Raw genomic sequence first — 12982 nt, forward strand, 5'->3', positions numbered from 1 at the left:
AGAGGGGGAAAATGTAAAAGAGATGTATGCAGCAGTTTTTTTTTTAAACATAGAGTGATATATGTCTGTAATGTGTCATAGAGTCATATACTCCATTCTCACGTACAGATGCGAGACGCGGACACTCACCAAGATGATGCGAAAGTCTTTGGATGGTTGCTATATACCAATGCTCCGGATGGCTCTTGATGTGAGTTGGCAACAGCAGATGATGAACGTCGAGCTCTATAACAAACTACCGATGCTCTCCACTAAAATTGAGGCGAGAAGACTGCAACTAGCGGGACACTGTCTACGCCACCCCGAGCTACCTGCCAGCCTAGTCATCATATGGGAGTCCAAGCACGGGAGAATGAACCCTGGGCGCCCTCACAAGACTATGGTCAACATGCTCCTAGAAGACAGCAGCGCGGCTGATGTAGATGAACTGAAGAAGCGGAGAGTCCCTCATCATGCCCGACACGGGCCCCCTAGTCCTGAGTCGATGTAGTAGTAGTAATGTGCTGCCGCGGCTAGTCATGGAAGCAGGTAATAGTAGTGATGTTCAAGGGGCATTTAGAGAGGCAAGGGGATGTGTGGGGAAAGGGGAACAAGGAGCATGTGCAGACAGAAGGGATGAATTAATCTGGTATTCTGCTATGCACAGACATTGTGGAATGAAGGGCATCCCATGCTGTACTGTTCTGTGTTTTTTTTTAAATTTAAGAAATGCACAAATATTTTGCTATTATTCACAACACATTTCTGAAGGTCACATAATTTCAAGCTTCTATCAAGCTTTGTACTCTCACCTCTGATCTTCTTCTGTACGGCCTGCCCTCTGCCATTACAATTTCTCTGGTAGATGGTGCTGGGTGGCGTACTAACCACCTCCAATATCTGAAGGTCACTCTCACCTGCACAAAGAGGTACAGACTGACTAGTTTTTTATTTGTTTACATGCACAAAGCATATGTAGCTTTTTAAAACAAAAATTAAACTGATACATCACCATACTTTTGGTTGCTGGAAAACCACTAAAACATATAACTTAGTTTAAGTTAAGAAAGAGGAACAAATATTGGTCTCTTGATCAAGTTTTCTTTCATGTGTAAAAGTACGGTGAAGTACACGTACAATGAAAAGCTTGTTTGCAGCAGCATTACAGGCATGTAAATTCAGACAACATGTAAAACAGATTATACAAGACAGCGATAGCAAGAAGTTCACAGACTTCAGGGCACACTTCTGACTGACATGAATAAAGATAGAAGGCAGCCTATTTATGCAAATAACTCCCAATAAGAACAATCTGGGTTTATTTAGTGATGTGTTATCTCTGGCACCCTGGACAATATTAAGCCTTTTCCTAACATCACTGAAAATAGACTTTCTGGTCATTATTGCTTTGCTGTTTGTGGGAGCTTGAAATCAGAACCCTTCACAAATACTTATTGGGTGGCAGTTCTTATACGGCAAGGAGGATTTTAAAGGGCATTGAAGATATTATACAGTATAATTGCAAGTCTTTTTGTATATCAGTTCTGCCTGTGTGATGTTAGGCACAGAGCAGAGAATACTTGCCCTTTATCTTTCCATCTCTCTCTCTCTCTCTTCTGCAAGACATATTGTCCAACAGAGCATAAGAATATAAGAAATATAATAGAAGTTAGAGTTGTGCAACCAGCTCTCTCACCTGTTCCCAATTCAAAAGATCATGGCTACCCATTTAACTCAGTCCCACTTTCCTGTGATAACTCCACATCCTTTGATTCTCTTAATATCAAAAATATAAAGTGTTGACTGAATGACTGAGATTCTGGGAGGGATAAATCCATTCTAATTAACCTCTTTCCACTGCACCTTGCACTCAGTCAGAAATCAAATCTGGTGAACTTTCATTGCATTCTCTCAACTGCAAGTACATATATCATTCCTTGGATAGGAATATCTGACATTTCCACAATATTCCAGATGTATATAACTGCAGCAGAGTCAAAGTTATCACAATAACATTCCAAAAACTTCTTTCCCTCTTTGATATTTGGCCAGAAATTTCAAGGACTCAATGGAGATGTTGCATTTCTTCAAGGAGGCTTTGAGCACATCCTTAAACCTTTTCCTCTGACCATCTGGTAATCTTTGTGCACGACAAGGCAGAGGGTTGAGTAATCCCTAAAAGTGACTATTCCACATACCTGCATAATGGCTGATTGGGAATTTCACCTTCCCAGGCACGTGTGTTGATTTTCCATGTGTCCGTAACTGAGACTGGCCATTGACGTTAAATCTATTATCTGAAATACTCTCCAGTGGCTGGAATCGAGATGGAATATTCTTTAGATTGGGTAACTGGGAAAATAGAAAAAATGATGGAAGTGGATCAATGTGAGATATAAATTGCATAGCAAATATTACATAGAAGTATGACTCCAGTTATTACATTTAGACTGTTAGGAACCAAAGGATACATTAATTTTCTGTTAAGAAAATCAAATTTTTAGTTTAATACAAATGAAAAGGAGAAATTTTATTTTCTCCTCAGAGTTCCATTAAATAAAAACCTAATTGCTCCATTGAGGAATATTTTAAAAGCAGTAGCTTATGCGAAAACTGTATTTTTAACTTGTGTTCACTGAATTCAATGATTAATGTGGTCTGCTGCTATGGAAATGTGACCTACATTACAGCTCAGTACTGCTTCTGTGTTACATGATGGCTTTCAAATGTTGATTGCCTGTTGTTTTATCAATTAACATCAAAATCACAAGTCATAAAAAATGCAAACATTTCTATGTGGTCAATAAGGAAATAGTCAAAGTGTTTGGTACAATTTGTTCCGAACAAGTTTTGTGATATAGTGATAACATCCATTTCACGCCATTAGTCAGAATAGACAGTTCCTGAAAAAGGCCATAGTTTTATATCCGGTTGTGATCATCTTAAATCCATTTCATTTCAACCACAATGTTTGCATTAAAATATTTACTTTAAATAATATTCATGAGTAATTTTTAATTCATTCCTCAAAATACCAACCCCTTGACCATTGACCTCAAAAGATCTTGACCTTCTTTTCTTCCTTTTGGCTTCTACTATTTCCTCTCTTTTACTTGTCTTTTTGTTTTCCTTTTTGGAGGATTGAGACCAAGTCTTGGGGGAATCTTCCTGATGGTGCTGTGTGGGGTTGACAGTTTCACCTGTGCTGCTGGATAGATTGTCCTCACTTGCTGCGTGCTTTATAACCTGACCATGCTGGTGCCTATATAGCGTTACTGATGGCCGAGGAATGACTCGATAGCATGATTCTTCAGTTTCACTCATCGAGTGCAGTGAAATACTTGTTTTCTCCTTCATAGGTTCTAGAACATGTAGCCGGTTGTCTTTTTCCAGCACTTTTGAGCGTCGTCTTGCTGCTTTTACTGCGATGTTCTTGGTGCCTGTCAACATCTGCTTGCGTTCTGTCAAAAATAGAGCCCAGTTAATTAATTTTGTGGACAAGGAGTCCAAAATTCCAATTTCAATTACCTCTTTTGCCTCTGAATTACGATTATGGGTTCAAATCCTACCCCAGAGATGTGAGCATAAACAACTATGCTGACTCTGCCAAGAAGTAAAACGGGAACTCTTGCCTTTTGGATCGAAATTACAGATCAAAGAAGAACAAGCTAATTATCCCAGGTGCAGGGGTCAAAATTATCACTCACTTGACATTATTAACGGGTGGAGATTGAGGTCATTATCACATTACTTCTTCTGGGAGAGTCCTGTGAAGAATTTGATTGCTGTGTGTCCTACTTTACAACTTCAAAGACAACTCAATGTCTGAAACACAGGATGTTTTGCAGATGCTGGAAATCTAGAGTGACACACACAAAGTACTGAAGGAACTCGGCAGGTCAGGCAGCATCTATGGAGAGGAATAAAGCAGTCGACGTTTCGGGCCAAGACTCTTCATCGTGATGATGGCAAGGCCCCGATGAAGGATCTCAGCCCGAAATATTAGCTGTTTATTCTTCCCCATAAACGCCGCCTGACCTGCTGAGTTCTTCCAACATTATGTGTGTCTGGTGTTACTCATTGTCTAAATTGTGTTTTTGTGTATCAAAATGGCACAAAAAGTGTAGTCCTTTCTTTGAATGTCATTACTGTCATCATGGTAGTGGTTTCTATTTACATCACATTTCAAGAATGTGAGATTTATAAAGCCAGGAGTGACCAGATTTGGAGACCTTAAAATCTGGATATACTTTCAGATGCTTCAGGATGAGTCTTTGCATAGACAGTTTGTGTTCTCTGGCCTGACTTGCTTAGCAGAAAGAGATGTTTGTGCCATCCTGCAAAGTCAAACTGTTTTACATTGGGGATACTCAGTACCCCACCAGAGAGGATTGTAACAAGAACAGAATATTCTGAATATTAACAAATAACTGCATGGTATCAGAAGAAGCAGGTGCATATTTGTGAGGAAAAGGTCACCCTCCCCCTGCTCCATTCTCTGCCAGTGGATGTTTTACTTTTATTGCATTTGCTTTCAGGTTACTGGAGCTGTGGCAGGAAGGCACAGAAGTCAGGTAAACTTTTCGGACACACAAACTTGCGTCTGAAGCTGCCCTTAGTTAACTGAGGTGCTGGGCCAGCTGGTGGTGTAGTGGCATCAGCACTGGACTTAAAGGTAGTTGGTCCCGAGTTCGAACCTGGCCAGGGTCCCAACGTGGGTGGCAGCAGTACCTGCGCGGAAGAAAGGCCTGGCAACCTACTTCTGCATCTTGCCACTAAAACCCAGTGGACAACTCCACTATCCATAGGGTTGCCATGAGTTGGCAATGACTCGACGGCACTCAACAACAACACAACTGAGGTGGTACCCCAGATCCCGGACTGAAATTGTTTGGCAATATATTCAGAGTTGAGTTCCTTACAGCGGTTCTCCTCAACAACTATCCACGGCCCTCTACTGATTTATGGTAGTAGCAGAGAGGAAGCGTCTGCATAATGCATAACCTTTTGGCTGGGCTGGATGCCAGGAACTCTTGAGTATAGGAAAGAAAGCCATTAACGTGATTCAGTAATGGTTAGGGAAAGGAATGAATGCATAAGTGGCCTCAGAATTCAGCAGTAAATCACCGTACCGTTTAGGAACTCTGTCTGGGTGTGCTGATTGTCCAGAAAGTTCTCACTGCTGTCGGGCGATGAGTTTAAATGGCTGCTGGCACTGCTCATTCCGCTGAAGCTCACCAAGCTCTCCTGCTGATGCATCTGAAGAAAGGTGTGTAATGGAACAGTCAGAGCAAAATTAAAAAGCTTCTTGCTTTCAGTTTGTGAGTAACAATAAAAGTAGCAGTGTAGAGGGGATTGCATAGATTGGCACACCTTTAGGGAAAAAGACAGGGAATTGGAATTAATCAAAAACTGAGTTGCCAAGATGTGGAGCACTGGACCAGATGACATTCTGTGTATATGGTATACTTCCTACCTACTAATTTTAATAAGTGGACGTGATAATGAATTGAATTTTCATCATGGCTGCTTCTGTAATGACAACCAGTTCAAACTCACATCTTTCTCACCACTAACGTTGATGCACAGGGGACTGTGCAAAATATAACACCATCCCTTTTACTTTGACACTTGTGAGTCAAGGTGTGGGCATGTGGCCAAGTGGTTAAGGCATTGGACTAGTGACCTGAAGGTCGTGAGTTCGAGCCCCAGCCGAGGCAACGTGTTGTGTCCTTGAGCAAGGCACTTAATCACACATTGCTCTGCGACGACACTGGTGCCAAGCTGTGTGGGTCCTAATGCCCTTCCCTTGGACAACATTGGTGTCGTGGAGAGGGGAGACTTGCAGCATGGGCAACTGCTGGTCTTCCATACAACCTTGCCCAGGCCTGCACCCTGGAGAGTGAAGACTTCCCAGGCACAGATCCATGGTCTCGCAAGACTAATGGATGTGAGTCAAGGATACAGTGTTGTATTTTTGGAAATCACAGGTTACTTCCTGTGATTCCTGCCATATAATTTTTGTTAACTTCGTTTTGGTTGCTGGTTTTCTGCCACATGTAGATGTGAGATTGATATATTTTAAATACATAGTACTTTAGATTCTACTATTCACTCATGCTTACCTCTTGGTTAAGCAATCCATTCACATGGATTGGAGGAGGGGTCATCACAGTTGAGTTCTTTCTCTGCTGAGCAAGTGGGCTGGTTTTAAAAACCCGGTTATTGTCACTGGTAATTCGAAAGGGCATAAGTGGGGAAAAAAGAAACAGATTACAATGAAGATAACCTTCTTCTATGATGTTTACTAGGTCAACAATTAGAACAGGAAACCTGCAAGATTTTGTGAGTTAACTATAGAACTATGCCTATCTTCATTTAAAAGGAGAAAATACCAAATGGAAAATCAACCATAAAACATTTAGAATCTATAATAAACAATGGCACGATGACCAGCAGACAATATCCACTCTTAAAGTACATTCTTTATTAGATTATTGATAATCCATAGATTGGATTGCATGGTAAAGAAATAAAATGTAGTTACCAGCAATTGTAACATGGGGCAATTGGAGTTGGGTACTTGTGGGGAGGGTGGGGACAGGGTTTTGGCAACAATATATTGTACTTTGAGTACAGAAGCACAATCATTTTTCTTTGGAAATCAATCCTATTTCTGCAGACAGTGAGGTTCCATTCCTGGCCGCAGGAAAGGAGAAAGGTTTGGTAAAAAAAAAGGTTGTTTTGACTGAACTACAGTTATTACTTCAATCAAAGCTGAAAAATGATCTGGTGCTTTCCCAATCTATATGACAAATAAACTCTTCCCGGGCTTCCAGCTGGGTAGAAGTATCGATTATTGTTGATCAACACACATCAAAGTTGCTGGTGAACGCAGCAGGCCAGGCAGCACCTCTAGGAAGAGGTACAGTCCACGTTTCAGGTCGAGACCCTTCGTCAGGATTAACTGAAGGAAGAGTTAGTAAGAGATTTGAAAGTGGGAGGGGAGGGGGAGATCCAAAATGATAGGAGAAGACAGGAGGGAGAGGGATGGAGCCAAGAGCTGGACAGGTGATTGGCAAAAGGGATATGAGAGGATCATGGGACAGGAGGTCCGGGGAGAAAGACAGGGGGGGGGAACCAGAGGATGGGCAAGGGGTATAGTCAGAGGGACAGAGGGAGAAAAAGGAGAGTGAAAGAAAGAATGTGTGTATAAAAATAAATAATGGATGGGATATGAGGGGGAGGTGGGGCATTAGCGGAAGTTAGAGAAGTCAATGTTCATGCCATCAGGTTGGAGGCTACCCAGATGGAATATAAGGTGTTGTTCCTCCAACCTGAGTGTGGCTTCATCTTTATAGTAGAGGAGGCCATGGATAGACATGTCAGAATGGGAATGGGACGTGGAATTAAAATGTGTGGCCACTGGGAGATCCTGCTTTCTCTGGCGGACAGAGCGTAGGTGTTCAGCAAAGAGGTCTCCCAGTCTGCGTCGGGTCTCGCCAATATATAGAAGGCCACACCGGGAGCGCCGGACACAGTATATCACCCCAGCCGACTCACAGGTGAAGTGTTGCTTGAATTTCCAGCATCTGCAGTATTCCTGTTGTTTGCGATTATAGTTGATGTTTTGATGACAAACTTTGCCATTTTCATCAGGATGGTGCTTGGGTATGTCTAGTCCGGTGGTATTTAACCTCCGTAGTCCATCCCTCATGATTGGTTAGTCCTCATCCAATCAGTTTTCCGCTCTCCCACCATGTTTATAATTGAATTCCATTTGTTACTTAGAGCGAGACCCAAGAGAGTTCAATTGTTTTCAAGTTTTTATCAGGATTTGGCACAGTAGGTGGAGGAAAATTGTCTCCATCGATTGGGAGTTTCAAGACTGGAGGCAGAGTTTCAATAATATTGGCACGTATATTGGTAGTGATGTTATGAAACAGATGTAGAGAGTGTTAGATATTTGAAACACTTCTGAAAATTGTGGCAGTTAGATCAACTTTTATTTTTTAAATATGAGATTGAATATTTTTTAACCAAGAGTATTAAAGAGATATAGGGAAGAGGAGTATGTATATAGGCCCTGGGTCATCCATATTCTCCTTGTGTGGGCTCAAGAAGTTAAATAGGCCATTCCAATCCCCATGTTGTTAACACAGGCACAAGATTAATATAAAGATGGGATATGTGTGGTTCCTTAGCAACGTGGCTTAGTATGACTTAAATCACAGTTATACCTCAACCAACATAGATTTTTAGACTGAGAAAGTCCTTAAAGTAAATTTGCCAGGTCGCTGATTTCTGCTTACACTGGAGGAGAATGAGAACAGTACTTTCTGTGGAGAAATGGTCAATCTATTACAACAACTTCAGTATTTCTGTGCAGACAATGCACTTATAACCACTGATAATAAATCTTACTTTGAACTTTATACACTCAGTAGCCAATTTATTAGGAAGGAGTGAAACTCAGTTTGGTCTTCTACTGCAGTAGTGCACCCACTTCAAAGTTTGAAATGTTGTGCGTTCAAACCATTGTAACCACTCTGGCCATTCTCCTCTGATTAACAAAGCATTTTCATGCACAGAGCTGCCTCTCACTGGATGTTTTCTTTTCATTTTTCACACAATTCTCTGTAAACTCTAGAGACTGAAATGCCCAGGAGGTCAGCAGCGTCTGAGGTACTCCAGTTGTCTGGCTGCAACAATTATTCCACGGTCAAAGTCACTCAGGTCATATTTCTTCTCCATTCTGATGTTTGGTTTAAACAAAACTGGACCTCTTAATCATGTCTGCATGCTTCCATATCATAACTTGCGCCACATGATTGGCTGATTAGATATTTGCATTAACAAGCAGGTGTACCTAATAAAATGGCTGCTCAGTGTATATTCCAGTAGTTGTCCTGTTTCTCAGAGTGTTTGGTGTACGGTGACAGTTTTACAGTCATACAACCATAAAATCCAGGCGGAAGCAACTAGTGTGTCATGTGTATAATCAGTTCTCCAAATACCTAGCCCGATCAATTCAGCATGAAAAAGATCATGCAATTTTATCTCTTCATTTACATAAGAATCTTATTTTTACAACTTAAAGTATTTTTCAAGGCCTCTTTAATTTATTTTTATTTGAACTTTCTGCTTTTATTTCTCTGCACGTTTATATTAATGCCCCGCTCAGCTTGATACATGGAATAAATTGATCAAAAAGAATTTCAAACCTTTAGGAAAGTGAACCAGTATAATAGAGCAATTGGCACTCATGGTTGCTGGTGAAGAAACGCAAAAAAACCCAACTTGTCAACAATATAAATGGTAACCATGTTAAATACGATGCATTATGGGGAAAATGGCTCATACGTTAAAAGAGTTAACAAGCTTCAACATATTTGATTTGACACTCTCTAAGTTCCTGTATACTTGCAGTTACCTCTCTGACTCTGGAACCAGAGGTGGTAGTGCATCTTTGTAATTCTTTCGCCAAGGATAAAGTTTCTCAGATCCAACAGTTCTCACACTCTCCTGATCAGAGTCCACATCTTGGACCAGCTCCCCCACCTTCAGCTTCTGGGCCACATTAATGACTGAGCCATCCTGGAAGATCAAACCAACTACGTAAGTAATCATACAAAGTTCCTACTACACTTTTAAACAACCAATTCACCAACGTTAGTCTATTAGTCTTTGATTACAAAAATAATAATTGAGCTTCATAGCTTCTGATTCTAAGTCTTCTGGTGAGCTCATGCACAGGAGCCTTAATGACTAAGATGCTACACTTGCGATCATCGTATCCAATGGTTTATTTAATACTGCTACATTATGCTGCAAACAAAATATATACTTCTGAGTTATATTACACTTAATTTTAAATTAGAGAGCTGTACTTCATGAGTGATATGTTGCATTTTCAATTAACAATTGCAATGTGAATCAGTTTTCAGGATTAAATGTGGCTTTGTTTCAATAAAATGTTGTTCAGTTTGTCTTCAGGAAAACTAGAGGATTTTTGGGGCCATTTGTGATGTTGAAAATCCATTTCACACGAAGAAGTGTTTTGCATTGTTTTCACCCTGAGGAAATGTTTTAATGTGATTAGTTATTGGTTAGTGAAGATCAATACCCTGCAGGAGATAGCTTGTGTTCCATTTACGAATTGTGTGCATCTAAAATTGTAGTCCGAGTTACATTCACTGCTCAATCGGAAAGAGCATTACGGTAAAACTCTAATAATTTGTCACCTTTGGAACTTTGGTGGGTCCAGTACAGGGGCTTTTCCAGACACTTGAAGGTACCCCTTGTTAATACCCAAACTTACCTTTACTTTACTTCTTTATATGTTATGCAGTGGTATAATAAATTTTGCAAGAACCCATTGAGTTTAAATGGAGTAGCAAAAATACTGGCACTTCACAGTTTGCTTCTATCTACAAACTTACCAATGTTCCAGATCCAAACCCCAGATCTGTTACACACCCGGCCAGAGATAGGTCCTATTCCCAACCATACTCAAGACCCATTGCTCTGGCTGCATACCCACCTGCACTCAGGACATCCTGCTCACACTCTGGACGAGTGAATGAGCCAGATACAGGACCATCAAGATTTCTGAATAACAGAAAGCCAGGTAAATGGGATTTACCTGTTGCATGTATGAGGTTATTGCCATCGACAGGGTATAGAATAGACAGATAGTGATTGTACCCTGCCCCCCCCCACATCCATTTCTCAGTGCTGTCCAATTTACCCCTACAGGAGAGACATTCGATCCAAGTAAATATCTGGGATATTTGAACTCTAATTTGTTTCACTCTCCCTTCTACGTTCCAACTGTGTGAGTCATATGAACTAATTACTTTTTCCCACATACAAGTACTGAAACTATGACATAGTTCTATCCCTGGCACAAATGCTGTCTGCTGTAGTAATACCTCCAGGTCTCACATGGCACTTGTGGAAAGAACTTGGGTTATAGTCACTTCAGTTCTTAGGATACCTTAATACACATACTATTTAAAATCCATGCAATTAATGCTATCAAGTCTTTGCCATGATATTGACTAAGGAGACCACATCTCCTGTCCTCTCAAGATATCCTATGAAGGAACTAAAACATGCATTAGGGACTGTCTTTCTGAAAATTACCATTTTATTCTTGTTTTCTATGACTGCTTATAATTTAGTCCTAATATCTCATAATACAACAACTAAACCTACAAGCCCAAATTTTTGAATGAGAATGTCTTAGATGGCAACTTACTAAATCACTTATGTAAATCCACTGGTCCACTTTTAATCTCCTTTATTTACTAGGGCTAATCTCAACATTTTACATACTCTAGAAACTTTTATAACCTTTTTTCATCTCATAGCAGTTTATACCCATGTTTTATTTTTGTTTCTATTGATCATTTCCTTATTCACATCACACATTTCCAAAATCATTTCAATCCTCAAGGTTATTACTAATATTATCAATATCTCCCTTCAGTTTATCTTTTACTGTGTATTCCATTCTATTTCATTCCAGCAACGTGGTGAATGTTTACTGAAGCAGGAGGGAGAGATAGAGATAGAGACTGTATTCATATGTTAAGCTTCATAACCATATGTGCTGTTTGTATTGTGTGCAGTGTGTTGTGAGCTGTTGGTAATATGTTTTACACCTTGGCCCTGGAGGAAGGCTGTTTTGTTTGGCTATATTCATGTGCGGTTGAATGATAATTAAACTTGAACATTAGAGAGATAGAGGATGGAGGATAGAGAGTGGGAGAGGGGAGAGGGGAGAAGGGAGAGAGGGGAGAAGGGAGAGAGGGGAGAGAGGGGAGAGGGAGAGAGAGAAGGCTTGAGAGATAATATGATGGCAAGATATAGAAGTAGGGCTAAGTGGATGATAAAGAAAGCAAAAAGAAGCAGAGAAAGTGAGAGAATAAGGCATGATGAAGTAATGGAATGAAAATGAAAATCCAAGGGAAAAGACCAATTAGAGGGGGAGAGATGGATAGAGATAGAAAGGAAGAGAAGAGGGATACAGAGAGAGGGATGTGATAGAAAGCGAAGAAAGAGGGGAAGGGACTAGAAAGAGAGGAAGAAAGCAACATACTAAGAGGGACAGGCTTTGAATCAAGTAAAATGAGATAAGAGTGTGAAATAAAAAAAGAATGAGAGCAAAGTATGAGGATCAGTAAACAATGTGTTAATTCAGTAGATAACAACCCTGGTTTAGGTGGTTTCTATAGTAGGAAAAACAGAGACGTTACTGAATGATACTGTACCTTCAAGGTTCTCGTTGTGACCGTGTGCATGGCTACGATCCGGTCTAGGTTACCCTCCTCTAACTCTCGCAGGTAAATTTCATACAACTCATCCAGCTGTGAAGGAACCAGCAAGTTGTGATCTGTTCAGACACAATATATCAAACACTTCAGAGTCAATGTTATATTTCTGATGTAATTGAAATCTGAAACAAAAGATGCTCTGAATGGTTTATTCCAATTAAATAAAATAGGAAAAAAACACTGTCAGTGATTAATTGTAAAATAGGAGCAAGAATATTAAGAATTTCTAATTCATATAGTGCTTTATGCATTGCTTGACACAAATATCCAAGTGCATACACTATAACACACATAAACTGGTAAAAGCAATTGTGAAGCTGATCTTCTGTAATTAACTGTTTAAAAGAATGTGAACCACAAGAACTAATTTCTACTATACCATCTATAATTTGCCGCTGCTGTTGAATAATTTCCGCACACAGCTGCCTGTGTTGCTCAAAGCGCTGGATGACGTAGTCTGTCTGGCGAATGACGTTGTCCTTGAGTAATGCAATGGACTGCATTTCTGTGTTCTCAATTTCCAGTTCATGTACCTTACAGAGTAGACTCAAGACCTCTCGCTGTTGCTCACTGCTGATCCGCTTGGGAAGGAGCTCCTCCAGTTTATGAGCTCGGGAACGGATATCAGTAAATTGCTTCTCCAATTCAATCTAAATTGGGTA

General features: G+C 40.3%; 1 protein-coding gene across 1 annotated transcript in view; it reads right to left on the bottom strand.

Moving 5' to 3' along the window:
• The window catches only part of kif19 (kinesin family member 19), a 202999-nt gene that overhangs the window by 21001 nt on the left and 169016 nt on the right, over window positions 1–12982 (bottom strand). Inside the window, exons 13-20 of the mRNA XM_063030788.1 lie at window positions 12700–12970; window positions 12258–12379; window positions 9413–9576; window positions 6105–6210; window positions 5112–5238; window positions 3019–3440; window positions 2178–2331; window positions 792–896 (exon numbers count right to left, since the gene is read on the bottom strand). Of these exons, the coding sequence (XP_062886858.1) occupies window positions 792–896; window positions 2178–2331; window positions 3019–3440; window positions 5112–5238; window positions 6105–6210; window positions 9413–9576; window positions 12258–12379; window positions 12700–12970 (1471 nt within the window). The remainder of the gene's footprint in view (window positions 1–791; window positions 897–2177; window positions 2332–3018; window positions 3441–5111; window positions 5239–6104; window positions 6211–9412; window positions 9577–12257; window positions 12380–12699; window positions 12971–12982) is intronic.

This window comes from Mobula hypostoma, chromosome 22, assembly GCF_963921235.1.
Source record: "Mobula hypostoma chromosome 22, sMobHyp1.1, whole genome shotgun sequence".
Taxonomy (NCBI): Eukaryota; Metazoa; Chordata; class Chondrichthyes; order Myliobatiformes; family Myliobatidae; genus Mobula; species Mobula hypostoma.